Source organism: Lepidochelys kempii, chromosome 3, assembly GCF_965140265.1.
Source record: "Lepidochelys kempii isolate rLepKem1 chromosome 3, rLepKem1.hap2, whole genome shotgun sequence".
NCBI classification, from domain to species: domain Eukaryota; kingdom Metazoa; phylum Chordata; order Testudines; family Cheloniidae; genus Lepidochelys; species Lepidochelys kempii.
In genome coordinates, this window is record NC_133258.1 from 15,464,045 (window position 1) to 15,486,396 (window position 22,352).

General features: G+C 47.4%; 2 protein-coding genes across 3 annotated transcripts in view; one reads left to right on the plus strand and one right to left on the minus strand.

Annotated features, from left to right (window-relative positions):
* Positions 1 to 15,790, minus strand: part of PLA2G7 (phospholipase A2 group VII) — a 30,940-nt gene extending 15,150 nt beyond the window's left edge. The window contains exon 1 of one of the 2 annotated variants that reach the window (XM_073335799.1): positions 15,700 to 15,790. The gene's annotated coding sequence lies outside the window, so the exon portion shown is untranslated. The remainder of the gene's footprint in view (positions 1 to 15,699) is intronic. The other variant, XM_073335800.1, reaches the window with a different exon arrangement.
* IMP3 (IMP U3 small nucleolar ribonucleoprotein 3) lies at positions 3,194 to 4,715 on the plus strand. Its single transcript, XM_073335803.1, has one exon. It carries the CDS (start codon positions 3,363 to 3,365, stop codon positions 3,918 to 3,920), a length of 558 nt encoding a protein of 185 aa, XP_073191904.1. The 5' UTR covers positions 3,194 to 3,362; the 3' UTR covers positions 3,921 to 4,715.
* Positions 15,791 to 22,352: the final 6,562 nt, after the last annotated feature.

Sequence of the window (22,352 nt, forward strand, 5' to 3'; positions counted from 1 at the left end):
TGAATCAGACCAATGGTCCATCTAGCCCAGTATCCCATCTTCCAACAGTGGCCAATGCCAGGTGCTTCACAGGAATGAACGGAACAGGTACTCATCAACTGATCCACCCCCTGTTGCCCATTCCCAGCTTCTGGCAAACAAAGGCTAGGGACACCATCATAAATTCTTAAATATTTTAAAGAATATTTAATTTTCATTGATTTAAATCTTCACAGTTATGCAAAATGATGGGTTCTAAGTTTTTTTATTTTAATCTGTTTAAATTTTCATAGCTGTGAGACATTATGGATGGGGGGTCCAGACAATAATTATTGAATGACAGCAGATGTTCAGATTCAAAAAGTTAAAGCTTTATAATCTTTAAAACACCAACAGTCAATGTCACATGTAAAAACATACAATGTAAATATCATTAAATCAAACACTAATAAGTTCTCAAGCAGCATTTTTCTTACTTTGCCTATCTCGAAATTTTGGTTATTATTAGTGGAAATATCTTTTTATCTGTTTCTGTGTGTGTGATGAAATCGATGTTTACCAATAAAAATCTAATCCTTCCAAGCCCAGAACAGCTGGAGCAGAGAATACCCCAGCCACACACTTTTCCTCCCACAGCACCGCTCTTCTGGGCCCTATACCACCCCCAGAGCCCCTACAATCACAGCTGCAAGAGGGAAAAGCCTGTTTTGCTGTCCCTTCACCTCTTTGAGAATCCCCCTGTGCCGGGGGAATCCTAGCTGTTTTCTAGACCTTGTGGTCATGTCCACACTGCAACTAAAAATCCACGGCACTAAGTCTCAGAGCCCACGTCAGCTGACTTGAGCTTGCGTGGCTTGGGCTACAAGGTTGAAAAATTGCAGCATAGACATTCAAAGTCAGGCTGGAACCTGGGCTCTGAGATCCTCCCCCTCACAGAATCTCAGAACTCAGGCTCCAGCCCAAGCCCAAACTTCTGCACTGCAATTTTATAGCCCCGCAGCCTGAGCCCTGTAAGCCTGAATCAGCTAGCCTGGACCAACTGCGGCCATGCCACGTCTTTTATTGCAGTGTAGGCATACCCTTAGGGTACAGCTTCACAATAGTGTGTCTCAGAGCCTGGGGGAGGTTAAAAATTGTGGTGACAAAGTTCAGGCTCAGGCTGGAACCCAGGCTCTGAACCTCTGCGAGGGGGAGGAAGGATCCTGAAGCCCTGACTTCACTCCATCAACAGCTATATTTAGTTTCGCAAGCTCCAGTCAGTTAACCTGGGCTCTGAGACTCACTGTCACAGGGTGGGAGGGGTTTCTGTGTAGATGAACCCTTTTGTGTGTGAGGAGTGATGTAAAGAGACTGCAGAGCTGCTGAGAATCAGGGCCATAATCTGAATCTGAAGTGACTGAATCCTCATCTACACTGGAAAATTAGAGTGGTAGCCAAGTAGAGTTCTAGCCCACGAAAGCTTATGCCCAAATACATTTGTTAGTCTCTAAGATGCCACAAGGACTCCATATTGTTTTTGCTGATACAGACTAGAAAATTAGTTCAGCATAACTACGCTGCCCAGCCATGTGAAAAATCCACACCCCTGAGCAGTGTAGTTAAGCTGACCTGAGTCCCTGTGTTGATAGCACTAGGTCAATTGAAGAATTCTTCCATCCACCTAACTACCGCCCCCCAGGAAGGTGGATTACCTACGTCGATGGGAGAATCTCTCCCATCAGCATAGATAGTGTTTACCTTGAAGCACTACATGAGCACAACTGTGCTGTGTAGTGTTTTAAGCGTAGACAAGCCCTTATTTTCCAGTTAGCTTGCAGCCACAGCCTATAAATGATTGTGATTTTATGCCCAAAATGACAATGAAAGAAAATACTGTTAAGTGATAAAGACACAAGTTAAGGAGTCAGGGCACCTGGGTTCTCTTCCTAGCTCTGCAACAGACTTGCTATGCAACCGTGGGCAAGTGACTAGGGCTCAGGTCTGCAAAGGTTTATAAGAACCTAAATACTCTGAGGATCTGAGCGTAAGACCCCAGTTCAGCAAGATATTTAAATATGTTTCTAACTTCAAGCACCATTGACTTTGATGGGACTACTCAGAACTGAAAGTTAAATATGTGCTTACTTAAGTACCCTGCTGAATTGGGTCCTTAATCTCTCCAGTCTCAGGTTGAATCTACGCTAGAAAATTAGGTCCGCATAGCTACGTTAATTGGGAGTGTGAAAAATCCACTCCCCTGAGTGGTGTAGTTAAACCGACCTAAATCCCTGTGCAGACAGCACTAGGTCAATGGAACAATTCTTGGGGAGGTGGACTATCTACACCAATGGGTGAGCCCCTCCTGTCGGCATAGGTAGTGTCTACACTGAAAGGCTACAGCAGTGCAGCTGTGCCAATGTAGCGTTTTAAGAACAGACAAGCCCTCAGTCCCCTGCCTGAAAAATGGGAAGAATACTTCCCTAGCTCACAGGGGTGTGTGAGGCTTTGTTCATTATTTGTAAGGTTGTGTAAGAGCCTTGTACGAAAAGCATGACAGCAGCGCAAAGTCTGTTCTCTCAGAGACATTGAGACACTTTAAACTGTTACACTTAAGACTCAGCAAAGAGGCTACTTGAGTCACAAAAGACATGCATACCCCTAAACAGAAAAGGAAGCAGGGTAGCAAAGAATAAAGCAGGACAGGCTGATTGCAATATTCAAGAAGTTATTCGTGCCAAACAAATATAATTCGGAAAACTGAAACCCAACCCTAGGGAAGACACTTGTATTTTGAATCTCTTAAATTTTCCTGGTTAAGAAATGCTTTTCTCTGCTTGAATTCTGTTACATGTTTCTAGATACCGCACTAGCTGAACGGCGGGTCCCGTAACTTGCTGGGACCTTGCAAAACACCCCACGCCCTTTCCACCCTGCTGTCAGGGTGGCGGGGTGGCCTTTTGCCTTCCACACGCAACTGTCTGAACTGGGGCGGCTCCAGAAATGCTGTCCCCGCGCTCCCAAAGGGCTCCGGAGATCCGCCCGAGAGGCTGAGAGAGTAACCACGGCTCGGGCCCGCAGACACGAGCAGCGCCGCCGCCGCCGCCAGCGGAGACCACGCGCACCCCCTGGCTCCCCGCCCCTCTGTACCGCCCCGCGCGCCGCTGCCCGCCCCGCCCGTCGAAATATGTGACGGGTGGGCGGCCCCTCCTTCTGGCCAATGAGAGCGAAGGGCAGCGGGCTTCCGCTCCCAGCGCCGCGCGCCGGCAGTTCCGGTTTCCCCCCGCCCGGGGCTGTGACTGCGCCGGGGTCCCGCGCCCGCTTGCACGTGACAGGCAGCTCCCGCGCGCCGCCCCCACCCCCCCGTCCCGCGCCCGGCTGCCCGCGGCCCCGCACCGCGCGGCAGGATGGTGCGGAAGCTGAAGTTCCACGAGCAGAAGCTGCTGAAGCGGCTGGACCTGGTGAGCTGGGAAGCGGCCTCGGGGAACCTGGCCGAGCTGCGGGTGCTGCGGCGCTACCGCCTGCAGCGCCGCGAGGACTACACCCGCTACAACCAGCTCAGCCGGGCCGTGCGGGAGCTGGCGCGCCGCATCCGCGACCTGGGCGAGGCCGACGCCGCCTTCCGGGCCCGCTGCACCGCCGCGCTGCTGGAGAAGCTCTACGGGCTGGGGCTGGTGAGCTCCAAGCACTCGCTGGAGCAGTGCGAGCGGGTCTCGGCCAGCGCCTTCTGCCGCCGCCGCCTGCCCTGCCTGCTGCTGCGGCTCCGCATGGCCCAGAGGCTGCGCGACGCCATCACCTTCATCGAGCAGGGGCACGTGCGGGTGGGGCCCGAGGTGGTGACCGACCCCGCCTGCCTGGTGAGCCGGGCCATGGAGGATTTCATCACCTGGACCGATTCCTCCCGCATCCGCCAACACGTGCTGAACTACAACCAGGAGAGGGATGACTTCGACCTGGCCTGTTAGGAGAGCAGGGGCCCTGCTGGCTAATAGGCTCCACCAGCCTGGGAAGAGACTCTGGACCCAGATATGCTGCTCCTCCATGCCACTGGGAGTGGGGCTTGACCTGCATGTGCTGCCCTGGCCCAGTTGTTCTGTGTACCACCTCCCCCTGCGAAGGGATTCCTGGCTCAGATGGGCCTTGTCTGATACTACCCACCTCCTCTGGGAAGAGATTCATAGCCCACATGGGCTGAGCCCCAGTACCACCCACCTCCTCTGCAAAGGGGCTATTGGCTCAGTTGTGCCACCATGCCTGCTTCCTACCACCTCCCTGTGAAGGGACTCCTGGCTCAGATGGGCTGAGCCCAATACCACCCACTTCCTGTAGGAAGGGACTTCTGGCCAGATGGGCTACTAAGCTCTCTGCAAGCCTCTGTCTCCTCTGTGACATTGTACCCTCCTGCTGCAAAGACCATTAGCAAAACAGGCAGAACGGTGTTGTTCTGTTGTCACCATCAGAGGGCCATCTAGAAGGAACTAATGAACAAATGCTCTCCTAGCCAGGAAAACAATGTAGAGGGCAACTGAAGATTTAAATTTTGTTGCTCAAATGTGGTGTTGGAAGAGATACAGGTTTTATACTTTTGCCTTGTCAAGGGGCTTGTCTCTCACAATAGTCACTCTTTCAAAAATAAATCAATAGGGATAGTTCTGTTTTCAGAATTCAACTTCGCTAGTTATGCTAACATTGTAATCAGCAGCAATACCTAACATAGTCCTCATGACTTTCTCACTTTTAATAAAGCTGAAATTACTTTTCTTAGAGCATTCATTTGATTTCTTTAAAGCAAGACCTGAGCTGTCTTTCCCTGTAGTATTTGTTTTCTCCTGCCCTAAAGTAATAAAATTGAATGTTATTGTTTCAGTTTTGAACTGGAACAGGCATTTAACCAATAATTTAAACCAAACTACATTTTAAATGGTTCATTATTAATTTTTTCTGTGGATTTTCAGGCACCTGGCTAGGTATATTCTGTCTTCATCATGGTCACAAGTATATTTCCTGTTGTCTTTATTGTTGTTGTTTTGCTGCATAGTGTCTATTACATCTTGTGGATTTATTGTTTATGGTAGTGCTACTTATGTGCTAGGCATTTTGCCCTAAGGAGCTCAGAAAGTTAAATCCTCTCTTTAGAGGGGTGAAGGCCTTTTCTATACTGAAGAGTTTTGCTGGTATAGCTGTGTCGCTTAGTGTGGAGAAAAAAAATCGGACATAACTATGCAGTCAAACAAGGGCTTTTGCTGGTATAGCTTATTTTGTTTGGGGACTGGTAGGAACTGGCCTTGTTACTAGGAAGTAGAAATAAATCAGCAGATCTTTTCTAGTGTGGATAAGGCCTTAAACTGAATAACGTGCATGCTTGTGACCTAAAGCACTTACATGTCCATTACCGTAGTGTCTGGGCATCTTTATTTATCCTCAGCTCTGCAGCAAGGTGGGAGAAGTATGAGCATACGCATTTTACGGAAGGGAAACTGAGGCACAGAAGGACTAAGGGTCTTTCCTATCGTCACAAAAGAAGTCTGTTACAGAGCAGGGAATTAGACCCAGGAGGCCTGAGTTCTAGGCTAGTGCTTCAGAACTGCCCCATGCCGCCTCTCACATATTCATTATCACTTGCAATACAAGTTTCACACATGGATCATGTGATTAGAGTGGAATACTGGCAACACAGTGCTATCGCTGTTGTGGAACTTGAGTTGCAGTTCTTCAATACTGGTATGGTTGGAAAGTTGAGTTTAGGCTTAGCTCCCTGCTGATAGGGGTTAATGCATCAGTAGATGGTGAGGGAATCCAGCTGAACAAAAGCGTACTTTAAAAGTAGGTGGCAGAGTGAACTCCGCTCCCACTTTACCAAGTTGAAATCTAGTGAATTTCAAACGGAGTTAAAAGTATCTTCACTTTGCTCTCCCTGACAATTTTTGTGGCTTATAACCTTAAATAGCTTAAAGACTAAAGGAAATCATAAAGTTGTCTTCAGTACATGTTGTTAAATCCACAACATGAAACTGACAAGGGAAATATATTTTCCTTTTATCTTATCAAACTGTAGCAGAGGTAGGTGCTACTGTGTATTTTTTGTTTGTTTTTTGTTTTTAAAGCTGCTTTCCCTTTAATGATAAAAGGGGAAGTTATTAAATGAGAAATACTATATATATTTTAGTAGCATGGATGTAACTATATTTTTCTGCCAACCAGGGTGTAAGTCATTCATAATTTTGAGAAAATATCTTATCTAGGATGATACTAATGCCTATTTTTAAAAGAATAAACCCAAAGCAAACTGAGAAGTGCTTTGAAAATCTTAAACCTAACCATGTGAAAAAGAGGTGAGTGGGTAGTTACCCAGGAAAACTTTGGGTCACTAATACTTTATGCCATGAAGGAATTTTAAACTTTTCCTCTACTGAAGTAGCTATTCTTCCGTGATACTGGTATACTGGTGGCATGGAGTTTGAGGAAAAGGAGCAAAGCATGTAAAGCAATGCATAAATAGCAAGGTTGTGATCTATCTTTTGCCTACCATGCAGGCAAGGAGACAGTGTATGGCAGTGGAACTAATGGTATGACCTCCTTATCTCTGGTCAGCACTAACATGCTAAAATGCTGGAAGTTTTCATGGCTGTGTGGTGCCAGGACTCTGACATAGAGGAAAATCTCTCCTAGTTTTGCTGTTTTAACCCTTTGAAAATTAGCTGCTCTCCGTATGTCACACAGGGTCTAACTAACAAATGTCCTGGGTTTCTTGCTGCTGATGTGGGGTTGTTTAGATAGGGAGGAACTGGGTCTGGTTTCATGCCTGCTGTAAGTCCCTTTCTCCCACCTGCTACCACTTCTGGTTTTTTTTAGGAACCTTCCACATTCTACCCTCACTCTCTGTCACGTACCGTCCCCTTTTGCTTCAGGTTCCCAACTACTTCCAGAAGCTGGGAGCTGCTGCCAACTGGGGAGTTGGTATGCACTGCTATTACAGAGCATGCACAGCCATGTGAGCTCCTCAGCAGGACTGTAGGAGGAGAGCAATCTCAGGAAGGAGGACATAGGGGCCCTTTGCCAAGGAGAAGAGGGACCTGGCACAAAATCCCTCAGGCCCAAGTGGTGAGGATGAACATGTGCTCATTGTCCTATGGGTTAAGCCATAGGTAGATTTAAAAATAATGAAAAACCAACTCTCCATAACTTATAGTAAAGATTCTAACTGGTGACTGAAGAGAAGTTTGACTTTAGAAGCACTGTGAGTTGAGTATCTTTGATATATCCACGTACCGAGTAAGCTCCAGAGTTGAACCTATAACCTCTTTTTTTACACCACTGACTTATGAATGTTGCAAACTGCTGGTTAAACTGGACACTGAAATGAGTAAAGCCATTGACAATAATTCTAGTCTTAGCAAGACTCTCACATTAATAATTAGTTTTTGTAGCTGACCTTAGTGAAAAATAAGTTGAATGCAAATTGGCACTAATAAGCTACCCACAGCTTTCAAATTGACTAGGAACTACCTAGTTACATTTTTCTTTCCCAGACGGGAACTGAGCAAACCAAAATTAATATGTGAAATTGTAGCCTTGCCAGAAAAGGGTACATGTATTTTTGGACATAATAATTGTAAGCCTTTCTTTGAAATTTCATAAAGATAATTAAATGTGCCAGTAGACTCTATTCTTTATCTTCCTTCTGGATGACCTTAAAAACAAAAGTTTACAATGAAACCACAGATAGTTAAATAGATGCTAATTTCAATTTATAAAAATATATATGTATATAATAAATTTGGTACTAAAGATTTCTATTTTCAAATTTCTTTCTGCACCTTTAACCACGGCTACAAAGGAAGTTGGTGTTGGAGCTGGAGTAAACTCCAAAAATTCCTGTGCCTGGACACTAGCCTACATCTCCATTCCAATCCTGACTATAAATAGAAAGGTTTGCACAGATGTTTTAAGCGGGATGGGTAGCATGTTTAAACATAGAATCATAGCATATCAGGGTTGGAAGGGACCTCAGGAGGTCATCTAGTCCAACCCCCTGCTCAAAGCAGGACCAATCTCCAACTAAATCCTCCCAGCCAGGGCTTTGTCAAGCCTGACCTTAAAAACATTCCCCTCTTAGGATGGAAACTTAAACCCAGCAGCACCATGCGAGAGTATGAGAGTCACAAAGTGAAACCTCACAGTCTAATCTTGTTCAAGCTGAGTAGTGTGTGCACTAGTTTGAATAAACTACCATAAATGGCAATGGAACAAACTAGATTTTCAAACTTCTTTCCATTTTAATCAAGATATTAGTAAAACAAGGAATTTTTAAAAATCCTTAAGTGAAAAATGTATTTTTTAGGACTCCAAAAGAGGTGGGGAAAGTAGGAAGCTGTCTTATTGGGATCCAGGAAGTAGTAAAGGATCCCCCCCAGCCTAAGAGGGGGTCCACAGGACCTGGAAAACTAAATAATTACGGGGGACAACTAATGAACCATAGGGACAGGAGTGTGGTCAAAGGGTCAAACGAAGGACCGGGGACACCGAGCAGAGAACCCTGGACAGTGCCCACTGCTCCTTAAAGGCGTCAAGGGAGTCAGTGGACACGGCCCAGAGGAACTCTGCTCAGAGGCGTGAACGGACGGAGGATCAGAAATAAGCCCCACAGTCACAGGAGACTCCATCGGCCAACCTCCTCACCCTGGTTTTATAGATGGCCGCTTTAGCCAGGGCCAGGAGGAGGTTGACCAGGAGGTCCTGTGACTTAGTGGGGCCAAGGACAGGGAGTGCATAGATAAGGAGGTGAGGGGAAAAGTGCAACCAAAATCTTAACAAAATACTCGTGAGGAACTGGAATAGGGGCTGCAGCCTGGCGGACTCCAGGTAGACATGCGCCAGGATTTCCCTCACACCGCAAAAGGGGCAAGTGTCCGGGATTGGAGTGAACCGCGCCAAGTACACGCCCGTACTCACGGCCCCATGAAGGAACCACCAACTGATATCCCCGGCAGGCCTCGGGACCAAGGTGGAATATAGGCCAGCCCACCGGGGCTCCTCACCCTCTAGGGGTGGCAGGAGGTCCCACCACTTTGTGTTTGGGGCAGGACGCGAGGGTGAGGACATGAAGGGTGTGGAGCACGAGCGTGTATAGATGTTTCCTTGGCGTGGTCTGGAAATGGACCGGTTGCAGCTCGTGTAGCTGGCTCACGGTGAAGGGGTGGGGGGTCGGTTGGGTCCATGGGGCAGGGGCCCGATAAGAAGGTCCGGAGGGCCTGGCGTGGAGGGTGGGCGGGGCATGCCCCTCCTTAGGATCCGGTCGAGGTAAACCCAAGCAGCGAGCGGCAAAGCGGCCCTCACCTCCTGAAGTACACGCAGGGGAGTACGAGGTCTGGAGAGCCCCATGTGCTGAGCTAGCATCAAGGGTTCCAGCCAGTCTCCCCGGTCGTAGTCCCGGAGGTCTCTGACTCTAGTGACTTCTGCCAGGACCAACCTCTGGTGCACTGAGGGGACTCCGCCACCTGCACACGGAGCTGGGGGTTGTGTAGCAGGGGATCCGCGAGGAGCTCTTCCCCCACGGAGGCCGCCATGGACCTGGTCACTGTGAACAGTTTCCAAGTCCAGACGAGGTCCTGGTAGAAGACCGGCAGCCCGGAGAGGTCTTGCGGAAGACCTCTCGGATGGAGATAAAGGAGCTGCCGGTCATATCAGAGCCCTCGGAAGCGGCGCAGGAAGGCGTGCGCCAGTACTCTCAACGCCAGACTACCTGCACCATAAAGGAGCCTCTGCAGGGCCTGGAGGCGGAAGACATGGACCTGAGTGCGGAGACACTTCAGGCCCTGCCCTCCCTCCTCCAGGGTAGATGGAGAACCCCTGCAGAGACCCAGTGCAGCCCTGACTAGAAGAATTCCAGAATCAATGTCCAGAGGTTGCCTAGGAAACCCGGGGCTGGGACCAGAGTGTTGAGCTGGGACCAGAGCATGGACAGGACTAGTTGATTAAGCACCAGTGCCCTCCCTCAAAGGGAGAGACACCAGAGTAGTCCCATCCATCTCCGGAGCCACTCTACCACCCTGCCCTCTAAACCGTGCCAGTTCTCCGGGGGAGATGGATGCGTGGCAGAAAGGTAAATGCCAAGATAGAGCAGTGGACCTGCACTCCACCGGATGGCCTGAAGCGTGGGTGGGAGGGAGCTTGCCTGCCACCAGTCCCCTACCACCAAGCCAGAGCTCTTGACCCAGTTGACCCTGGCAGATGAGGCTGCCGAGTAAATGGCCTGGCAAGCCTCCACCAGCGCCAAGTCGCCCGGGTCCTGGACCACGAGGAGCACATTGTCGGCGTACACCAACAGGACCAGCTGCAGCTCCGGCTCCCGCAGCACCAACCCCGTCAACCTCCTACGGAGGAGACAGAGGAAGGGCTCGATCGCCAGAGCGTACAGATGGCCCAAGAAGGGGCACCACTGCCATACTCCGAAGCTGACCAGGGTCCAGTTGAGCCTGACCAGACACTCTGCGAAAGCATACAGCACCTGGAGAAAACCCACAAACTGGGGTCTGAAGCCAAACACTCGCAGAGTGCTCAGGAGATACCTGTGATCCACCCTGTCGAACGCCTTCTCCTGATCCAGGGACAGGAGTGCGAACGACAGACCGTCCCTACACCCGAGTTCCAAGAGGTCCCAGACCAGATACAGGTTGTCGAAGATGGTGTGGCCCGGGATGGTGTAGGTCTGGTCTGGGTGGATCACGTCCGCCAGCACGGATCCTAGCCACAGCGAGATGGCTTTCGCTACAACCTTGTTGTCCATGCTGAGGAGCGAGACGGGATGCCAATTTCGTAAATTGTGGAGGTCCCCCTTCTTCGGCAATAAGGCGAGCACGGCTCACCTGCATGAAAGAGGGAGGACCCTGCTCTGCAAAGACTCGGCCCAGACGGTGACTAGGTCTGGGCCGAGGAGGTCTCAGAACACATGGTAGAACTCCACAGTCAGCCTGTCCATGCCCAGAGATTTATTGGTGGGCATGCGGTGGAGGGCTTCCGAGAACTTGGCCACAGTGAGAGGCAGCTCTAACTGGTCTCGGTCGCCCGCGCTGACCATTGGGAGTTCGTCCCAGAGCACTCTGCAAGTGTTAGGATCGGTCAGATCTGGGGAGAAGAGGCCTGCATAAAAGGCCCTGGCCCTCCCGCACATCTCCGCCGGATCCGTGAGGGGCGTGCTGTCCTCTGCTAGGAGGCAAGTGACGTGCTTCTTGGCCCTCCTCTTTTTCTCCAAGGTGTAAAAGAAGCGGGAGTCACGATCCATCTCCCGAAGGAGGCGGATGCGGGATCGAACAAAGGCACCCCGGGCCCGATAGTCCTCAAGGGCCCGGAGCTCCTTCTGCTTCTTCCGGCATGCCCTGGAGAGGGATGGATCCTTGGGGCTGGCGGCCAGACGCCTCTCCAGCTCTAAGACCTCCCGTTCCAACTGTCCTATCGCTGCATCCCTCCATCGGCTGGCGCCCCGGGTGTAGTCATGGCAGAAGAGCCGGGCGCGCACCTTCCCCAGGTCCCACCACCACCGCTGCCCTTGCCAGGCCAGCCAGTTCCCTTTGTGGTGGCAGGGAGCTGTAGTTGCCAGAACCCTACTTTTAGGAGGAAGGGCGCAATTGTGCTATAACATCTACCCAAGCAACTCCTGGTGATGCCCTGGGGAATTGTAGGTGTCTATCTGGAGGGCAGAGTTAAACACTGAAAGATGATGGTAGTACTTCAGTGGTCACAGTACGTTGGGGGGAGCTTCCCAATCAGCCTGAATCCCACAGGAAAAACCCTCATGTCATCTTCCAACACCTTTCTGTGGCAGAGTTAGTAATAAAATGGGGGACTGGAAATCCTTAACTTTAGTGGCATTTGTGAGCATCAGTCTGTTTCATTATCATCATACTACTTCTTTGAACCTTTCTTTCTAAGCACCCCTGCACTCCTTGCAAATGTGTTACATATTAATCCTATTTTATAGATGGAGAAACTGAGGCAGAGAGACTAAATTCCCAATGCTGTAGCCAGTTAAATTAATCTGAGGAGCAATTATTTCTAACTGATTTCCCCAGAAAGACTCTGTGTGATGTGGGAATGGTACTGTGGTCCCTTAGCTGCTGCTTCAGACAGTAAAGGCCCAATACTGTACTTTGTTTCAGTATATCCTGCCACTTATGTGCGTGTGCTCAGGGCATACACAATGTGTGAGATGTATCTGAAGGTAGATGAGCCCCCAACTCTAACTCTTCCTTGGATCATATACATGGGCATACCATAAAAACTGCACTGTATAAATGCGCTATGAAGAATGTCTTCTAGCTTTCAAAAAAATAACAAACTATGCACAACAGCAACATACCAAAATATTAGTTACTAGTCAAAGGAAATGGTAATAAGCAGATAAACTTCAAGCGTTGTTTGCAAGGGGTTTTCTGTATGTGAACCAATCATGTTGATACTTAAGTAAAAGGAGAGTAAGTTTGTGGCACTGCAGAGGAGGAGATACATAGTTAAAGGAAGTAAGTGAGCAAAAAAACAACCACCCCGACCTTGATTTGATCAGCACTGCTTCCTTTCAGTGTATTTTAAGGTGCTACACTTTGCATTATGCTGACAAGGGCCTTTCTTTGGTAATGTTTGACTGAAGTGACACTTTATTATAGGCATCTCCTAGTTTAATGCTCTCTTGCCACTATTACATGTGGGTCTGAAGTTAGGAGGAATAGTGAGTGTACAGATGTATAATATAGGGCAACATGTCTGCAGCTAAATGCCATGCAGAGGGGTAAGAAGAGGAATTAGTGGAGTAAGTGCAGAAAGGAGAGAGTTGGGGAAAAGTGGGGAGGAATGTCAATTGGCATCAGACACAGGAGGAACCAGAATGCTGCTTATCACATAATTTTCCATGTTAACCACTCCTGCAATTTCAGTGGTGGCAAACCACTGCCCATCCATATGGAGGGCCTCAGGGAAATGGTCACAAGAGCTCAGTTGAAAGAAGCAGAGAGAAGTCAGGGAGGCCTCTCCTTTATGTATTCAATACATATATGACGGTAACTATTCATTTCTAAACTCCCAAGGGCTAGATCCAAAGCTAGAGTGAATCAGCACTGACCAGTGGAGCTGAATCAGCTGAGGGTCTGGCTTCACTTGGCCACTTTAGGCCTCCTCTTGTAGTTCTCTCATACATAAAACTCCCATAGGTTCCAGTGAGAATTACATCTATGTCAGAGTGGCAGGATTAGGCCCTAGATGTGATTATCATTAGATGCTCCCTTGCCTGTTTATTTCTATGATGTATGCCAGCTACTCAGTTTGTTATGGACAAGAGGGACAATCATCAATATTAGTGAGTGACCCTGACCACAAGGAAGTTTATAAACATAGGCTACAGTGGCACAATGCAATTTAGTGTCTGTGACTGGCCCAGGCACAACATTAACTTGCTCCAAAGTCTGTTACATGGATGAATGAGTTCCCCAGTCCGTGAGATCTTTAAAGCATGTGATCCACCTAAAGTGTAGGATGCAAAACAGCTGCAGCAAAGGAAGCTGGAAACAAGAATTTCATTTTGAAACTGTGTATAAGAATGCATGCTGCACTTTATTACAGCCTGTCATGAGTCAGCACTGCTAATGTCAGGCCTGAGTTAGGATTGCATATATAAAAGATAAATGTAAATGTGGGGCTAAGGTAAGAGACGTCCGTGCAAATTAACCTGTGAACAGCCTCCTCCCCACTCCAGTAACTGGAAACCTCTCACACTTTAGGGGGGGTAGGATTGGAAAGTTAATATCTTTAATCAAACTCTGTTAGTTTTTCTGACCTTGGCCCTGTCCATAACCTCCACTCAGGATGTTGTATTATTAGGAAGGCTGACAGAGAGGAAGAGTTTAGTCAGAGAGATTAAATATTTACTCATGGATAAGTGGTGAATAAGACTGAGGGAGCCTGATGACACAGAATGTCCTTACGCCAAAGGCTTTCGTATTGTGGGGGCCATGCACAATTGAGCGAAATACAAAAGGGCTGCTCTAGGCACCAAGTCTGGTAGACAGTAAGACTTTGCACTTCTATAGCAACTTCTAGCTGATGTTTGAAAACATCTTACACAAAGTGACTAAATTAAGCCTGCATATGTCTTTAGCAGCCGTCACTGTAGCATCAAACTCCACAAGGAAAAGCAAGATTGTACAGATGGGAATATGGGGCTTCGAAAGGCTGTGACTTGCCCAGGGTCATACTGTAAATGTTTGCCAGAGCCAGGAATTAAACGTGTAATTCCCAGTTGGATACGTTTACTTGGAAAGGATCTTTCTGCCCCTTGGAAGCAGTTTCTGCCCCTCACCCTTCTTTACAGTGTAACAAAATATAACTCCCCCTTTGGCACAAGGGTTACTTACATTAATGCCTCTTTAATAGAAAAATACCTAAAAATTCAGTATTTTCCACTGAATGCATCTGATGAAGTGAGCTGTAGCTCACGAAAGCTTATGCTCAAATAAATTTGTTAGTCTCTAAGGTGCCACAAGTACTCCTTTTCTTTTTGGTTTCAATGTTAATAAGACACAACAGAGGGCCAGATTCTGAGCTGGTGTAAATCAGCCTAGCTCTACTGAGGATCTGCCACCACAGCCATAAAGCTACATCATTACACTCCTTCAAATTGCTCCTTAAAACTCTCTTTTGCCCTGATGTCTACTGAAATCTGACAATGGCTAGGCAGCTGACCTGCTGACACCACTGTTTATCATGCTGACCAGTATTGTCTCATTGTTTCCTTGTGTTTTCCCCCCTGTCAGTTTACATCCATCAGCTGTCTCTTGTCTGGAACTTAGATTGGAAGCTCGTATTTTTGTTCTGTGTTTGTATAGTGCCTCGCACAACAGGGTCCTGATCCCTGAGTGATGTGCAAAGGTACTATGGTAATACAAATAATATTATAACAGCTGTAAATCCAGCTGACACTTTAGCCCCTGTTTCTACCTACAGTTGCTTCCTCAGTAACTGCATGTAAACTGTCCACATGCCAGTGCCAGGTGGGGTAGGGTACAAGCTGCTTCGTGCAGAGTTTTGGTGACAATGTAAAGTCCCCCGGACTCCCAGGCTACCTCCCTCTTTATACACCCCAGAACAAAGTAGTTTCCCCTGGCTCTGGGACGCCTTCATCCACTCTTCCTCCAACTCCCTCTGTACACACACCAGATACAAGCCAAGTCACCCATTCGCCCTCCCAGTCCAACAGGAAGGACTCTCCCCTCCCCCGGCAGGTATGGCACAAGAAATTGGGGTAGCTGAGGGGGAGATGGTGGCACACTGAACCCAGAGGCCCCAGTTAATCACTAAACGCTCCTGATTTGTGTCTGCTGGACTAGCCCTGTGGGATGTGGCAAGATGCTAGTCTGTGCAGGGGCAGGGAGGGTGAAATGCAGGTCTGGGGGGCATCGGGACTGGGTGAGGAGCTGGGGGACATGCCGCTCTGGGTAGCAGGGGGCGATGAGGAGCCAGTCTGGAGGAGGCGAGATGATAGTCTGAGTAGCGGGGGGGAAGGGGGGCTGGCATAAGACTCAGCCTCTGGGCAGAGGTCGGGGGTGTGGGGCTAGCCTGGGGAAGACTGGACTGAGAAAGAGGAGCAAGGCAGAGAGACGGCAGCGAGAACCACTGGGCTTAGAACAGAGCCCTTTACAGATCCCCTCCCGCCCCGCTCTGGGGCTTTTTCCTCTGCCTCCCTTCTCCCACGCCCCTTACCTCCTGCGCGGGGTCCCCGGGAGCGGCCTGCCCGGGCGCGGGGGAGCTGCGCCCGCCTGCCGCAGTCCTGTGGCAGCCTGGATCCCCGAGACAGCCAGCGCCCCAGCAGGCTGCTGCTCCGGGGCTGTTTCTCTTTCTGTCGGCCTCGGCCTCGCTCCCCACAGGAGGGGAGGGACTTGCAACCCTCTTTACACAGCGGGAGCTTTTCCTTCTGCGCCGCGCTCCCGCCCGGCGCCCGGCAAGCCACCGCAGGGCCTCTCCATCGGGACGCTGTGTGTTTCCCGGCGGCTGTGTAACTCAGCGCACATCCCGGGGGCTGGCGCTCACTCACACGCAGCCAGGCTGGGGCTCATTTCGGTCCCACTTCTTCAGCCCCGTGGCTGTTTTACGGCTCATCACAAGGGATCCAGTGCTGCCGTCAGCCCCAGTGGCATCAGGGCAGCTGAGCCCAGGTGCTGGGACCAGGGGGGCTGCCACCCCGGCGTGGCGTGGTTTCCATCCTACACAGCAGCGGTTCTCCAACTTTTTTTTCCGCAGCTCACTTGAAAATTGCTGAGGGTCTCGGCAGGCCACTTAATGAGCTCTCCAAGCCTTGTTTGTATCCTTAGCTAACCATTGTAAAGCCCTTTGGGTAAAAGCACTACACAAAAAAACCTTAATAATAATGAACGGGTTTTTTTTTTTTGTTGTTCTACAAATAAGAGCGCACAACTCATATTTTAATATCAGTAGTCTGACCTTTCTAATGTGATGGATGTGCCCTCTGTCCCCTGCTGGGGCTGGGAAGGAGGGGGGTCTTTCCTCCACCACAGCAGCCACAGGGTTGAGGCTGGGAATGAGAGGCGTCTTTCCCCCGGCAGCCACAGCCCTGGAGCTGGGGAAAGTCGCCTCTTTCTCTGGCCGCTGCAGCCCTGCACGTCCCAAATTCCCCCCACCCCCTCCCAACTACTCCCTATTCCCCCCAAGGCCGCCACCTCACCTTACATGTGCGTCTTCTCCAGGGTCCAAGCACCTAAATAGTGGACCAATGCCTGCGCGGCGCATTAGGTGGGTGGCCCTTCATTCTCTCGTGTGTGGCCGCCCAGGTGCGCACCTTAGAGGGAACTATCCGCGGACCACCTGAATGGAGCTCGCCGACCACTGGTGGTCCACGGACCAAAGTTTGAGAACCTCTGATATACAGGATTTACAGTTTGGTTCAATGACGCTCAGCACCCCTCCCCCCCATACAAATTGTTCCAGGCCCAGCACCCCTGTGTTGTACCACATACATGAGTAGGATCTAGCTCTGACACTGAAAGCTCCTTGTGGGAGTGACTTTGAGCCAAATTCTGCTCTCAGCTGCAGGGGTGCTCGAACACTGAACCAAACTGCAAACCCTGCATATGATGGAAACCACTTTAAGCCAGGGGCTTTGGCATGTGAGAAGGGGAGAGCGGGAGCGCGACAGAGTGAACTTCACAGATTTCTGAGACTGCTTCCCTGGAGGGTGGGAGAGGATGTGGCTGCCCAACGCATGTGTGAATATCACTAGGTGTGAACTGCACAGAAAGCTGGCTGAAATCTAAAAGACATTTTTGCTTGAAAACGAGAATGAAGTTTGTAAACATTTTCAGGATTCTAAATTGGTTAGTCTCTAAGGTGCCACAAGTACTCCTTTTCTTTCCACTCCCCCCTGTTTTTCTTACCAGCTGTAGTCCTAATTGAGGGTTGGATCCAACAGAGCATATAGTTTGTATGGTAGAATTTAATGTCTGTAAAAGGTCAGCCCTGGAGACTTGTGTTTATTCAAGAAACAGGTTCAGCAAGAACAATCGCAGGGTTGGAGAGGTGGTGGAGGGGAATACAATACATGTGACATCAGTGCTGCAGAAACCCTGAAACCAATAAAAAGAAAAGGAGTACTTGTGGCACCTTAGAGACTAACAAATTTATGTGAGCTAAGGTGCCACAAGTGCTCCTTTTCTTTTTGCGGATACAGACTAACACGGCTGCTACTCTGAAACCTGAAATAATGACACTTTTGTGACTTCCTATGGCAACAACATATGACTTTTTTTAGATGCACCCTAAACACCTAGATCTTATCTCGCACTTTTCATCAGTAGTTCTCAAAGTATTTTACAAAGGCAGTCAGTATCATTATCCCCATTTTATATATGGGGAAACTGGGGCATCAGACATCATACGAAGGAACCACATGGATACAGTGGAGTCCAAATAACTGTGTTGACTCACTTTCTACAACATGCGCAGCCTAGCTATATAAATACACACTGCTCTGACAAGGTTCTGGTCGCTTCTGAAACACAAGACAGCAAGGGCCATTAAAGAAGTGGTTCTCAATCTTTTTGAGCTCAGGACCCATTTGTAAACCTTGATGGCCTGTTGTGACCCAGAGACCCTCCAAGATGCCCCCAGCCTGATTTCCCCCTGCACCCTCATCTTAGCTGAGAGCTAAGATTCCAGATGCTCTGGCCAAATGTGAACAGCTGGGTAACCCTTCACTGGCAGTTGGCGGGGGCACACGACAGTGAGCTGAGAACCCTCCCAAAATACACAGCCCCCCATATAATCCATGGGGGTCACAGGGTAAGGGTGAAGTGGGGATATGGGGCCTAATCTTGTTGACTTTGGTTTTACCCTGTCACCTTTTCCCTGTCCCTTTCAGTTGGTGCAAAGCTCGGGCTGAGCTGTGAAAGTCTGCTCATACCAGGGATTGTTATCAGAAAGACCATTAGCCTATATAAGATATTACCTCACACACCTCGCCTCTCTAATTAGCAGGGCCAATCGGGGGCGGGGGAGGGGGGAGGCAGGAGGGCCATTTGGCCTGGGCCTCAAGCTCAAAGGGGTCCTCAAATTTAGACACTTGTTAATTTTTTGGCATTTGATAAGTTTTGCAACTTTTTTTTATGCGCATTCCTATTGGACCAAAATGTGACACACTCTCTCAGCTTAGAGCTGCAAATTTAAGCAAATAAGAGATGTGTTTTGGTAAAAGACATAATTTTTTTGTTAACTGATATAGATTTTGTCCTATTAAAGAGTTAAAAATGTTCATAAATATTAATAAAAAGGTATCAGCTCTGAAGGCACAAGATTAGATCGTGATGAATGTGTCCTCTCAGATAAGTTGATTATATAAACAAACCAATACTAGTGGCTGGTGCTGGATCATGTGCATGTTGAAAGATACAGAATTGTTACATTTTAGTGTCTTTATAGTTTTACATCTAGTTGACTAAGGAATTATTTATGTTTGAGAATTCCTCATTATTATCTTCATATAGTAGCTAAAAGGAGGTGACTGGTTGGTTGGTTGAACCCTAGCTTGGTAGCTTGGCCATCATCATAGGCTTTCATAGTCTTTAGGCCAAGATTCAAGCTGAAATTTGTGAGGACGATCTTGTACAGTGAGTTTCATGAGGACACATGTTTGAAATTTTTGGACATTATTCCTCTCTCTGTATCTGTGTTCACTATATATATGTCATCCCTTTGTCTTCAGCTCAGCCTGTTATATTATACCTTGCGTGCTTGAGTTTTGATTCAGTGATAACGATAATAAACTGACTGTTTCATTTTGTGTTCTTAATTAGTATTCCTTTGTTTTAAGTCTTTTCAGCATTTGTGTACCATTCAGCATTTGTTTACATGTTTACAGTAGAAGATTTCAAGTGTAGATAAGCTATTTATTTACAGCAGAATATTTCAAGTGTGGATAGGCTACATATTGGCCAGATAGATCACTATGAAGAGGAGATTTGAAAGTGGTACAAGCAAAAGATGGCAAAAACAACTGAGTGAAGCGGCAGCTAAGAGCTCAAAGCCAGTAACTTCATTTCTCAAACCACTGGAAAACACACCTTACCCAACAAACAATGCTACCGATAATGAAAACTCCGCAACTGCAACAGGTGATATTTCAGTGCCAATACCTGAACATGAGGACAGTAGTCGAGAAGGAGATGTACCAGCAGTAACAGATGCAGCAGAAGATCCTGTGTAGAATCAAGAAACTCAACAGCAACAGAAAGATGTAGATCTTACACAGCAAGAGCAATTCATGAGTACGACAGGTTTGATTGTGACTGACATTGGAACTATTGACAAGAGCAATGCTGCCCAAATGCAATCTTTTCTTCAAATTAGTTGTTTTGAAATTGCAAGTAAGAGTTCACGAGATGCTGATAATCATGCTTTCCCTACTCGTCTGCTGACAAAAACTCTTCCAAATGGTGAGATCACCAATACATTAGAGACTAGAGACTGGTTATGCTAGAGTACGGAGACTGGTTATGCTGGAGTACGGAAAAACAATCTCTGTCCTGTGCACCCTGCTTCATTTTGAACAAAAGTGCTGCAAATGAATCAGTTCTCTCTCATCAATCAGGATGGAGCATCAACAGAGGTTGGAGGAAGTTGAAAGACCGAATACCATCAAATGAGAGTTCAACATCACAGAAAGAAAACTATGTTGCATGGAAATCAGCCAGTAGGGCAGCATAAGCTGAAAGTTCAGTTGAGAATTTACTCTTGACTGAACTCTCTACAGAAACTAATAACTGGAAAAAACTTCTTGAGCATATCCTGAATGTCATCCTTTTTCTTTCTGTGTGGGGATTGGCTTTCTTTGGTTCCAGTCAATGTATTGGTGATTGTGCAAATGGAAACTTTCTGGGCATAGTTGAGCTCCTCAGCAAATATGACCCCCTTTTATCAGAGCATGTTAAATGTGTTCAAGAATCGCAAGAGAGTCAAAAGTGCATGCAAGTCCATTATCTCTCCACATGCATACAAAATGCGTTTATTGAGCTATTTGCGTCATTCGAAAAAACAACAATTCTTGATGAGATTTGAAATGCCAAGTATTTTTCAGTAATTGTCGATGCCACTCCAGATTGTTCTCACAAGGAACAGACTACTATCGTTATTTGATATGTTAAGATTATAGACAGCTCAAAATTTTCAATTGAAAAAAGGTTTATTTTGTTTGATAATTTCACGAAAAAAACTGGAAAAGAAACTGCTGCTCCAGTACTAGCAGTTCTAGAAGGTTTTAAGTTAGATTTTCAAGTCTGCATTGGTCAAGCCTATGACAGTGGATCTAATATGGCTGGGCAGTATGAAGGTGTACAAGCAGTTCTGCATGAGCATAATTCAGACTGTATTTTCTCCAGCTGTGGAAACCACACACTAAACCTTGAAGGTGTTGACTGTGCTCAATCATGCAAGGAGGCAATTACTTACTTTGGAACTGTTCAGCAAATGTACAATCTCTCCAGTAGCCATCCACAAAGGTGGGAAATTCTGAAGCAATATCCTCCTGTTTCACTGCATGGGATGTCCAAAATTAGATGGTCTGCACGGATTAATGGTGTTCAACCAGTTGCACAGCATTTGAATTCAGTGAGAAAGGCTTTAAATGAGCTTGAAACTCTCAATCTCACTGCACAGGCTCAAACTGAACTTCAATCTATTCAGAAGCACATGTCCAAATGTGACTGCATTCTGATGTCATCTTTGTGGATGAAGCTACTTACAATGATCCACCAAACTAATCTAGTAATTGAAGCATGCAATGCTACTCTTGATGTTGAGAGGGATAACATTGAAAGTCTTATCAATGAGATTCAACAGATTCATGACAATGGGATGCGATCCTGACTGAGTCCAAATTAGTAGCACAGAATATTGCCATTTCATCTGAGTTCTCCACCAATCACAACTTACGTACCAAATCCGATGCCAAGCAGCATTATAGGGTCAATGTCTTCCTTGTCATCATTGACTCTATTCAATCAGGTCTTACATGTCAGTTTGAGTCACTGCAACTAATTTGTACCCTTCTTTGGAAGTTCAACAGACTGATAATGAAGATCTACTTTCTGCAGCTGAACAATTTCAGCAACAACAAAGAAATCTCAAAAGATCTCAGTGACGAGGTCATCTTCCTTAGACAAATATATTCCATGAACTTTAAATTGGATTGCAAGACAAAGGAATTGCTTCAAGAAATATTTGAACTTGGACTCTCTGGGGTGTTTCCTAATATCACAATTGTATTGCATATTTTTGTCAGTTTGCCTGCATCAGTGGCTTGAGTTGAATGCACCTTCAACATGTTGAGGCAGGTAAAGAACTATCACCGTCCAACTGTCGGACAAGAGCGTTTGAATGGGCTCGCCATGCTTAATATCCACTGTGGCACTGCACAAAAGCTAGCTTTTCCCTCAATAATTAGTGCATTTGCACAGAAAAAAGCTAGAAAAGCATTTGTTAAATAAAAAAATATTCAAATTATGTCTCACTCTTTTTTTGGCGCCTTATTTTGTTTTCATGTGTTGTCATTTTTAAATTTTTATTATGGCTAGGGGCCTCAAAAGCTGGAAGTGGCCCAGGCCTCTCTGGACCTCTGAAAGGGCCTGCTAATTAGCCCCTTCTGTCTGTTCTCTGACCATGGAACCAATCCTTCTGTGGCTGTGGAGGAGCGTGTGTGCTCCCTTCCAGCAGTGGGGTGGTCCATGTACAACAGTGCTGAGTGAATTGGACCTTTTGGCCAACAATTCTTTCTCAGGCTGATGCCAGAGATCCCCTGACAACTCATCTCCCACTTTGCAATTTACATCCCCCTGTTACCTCATGCCCCA

Excerpts from the sequence above, each read along its gene's own strand:
- IMP3 (XM_073335803.1), top strand. The coding sequence starts at position 3,363 with ATGGTGCGGAAGCTGAAGTTCCACGAGCAGAAGCTGCTGAAGCGGCTG.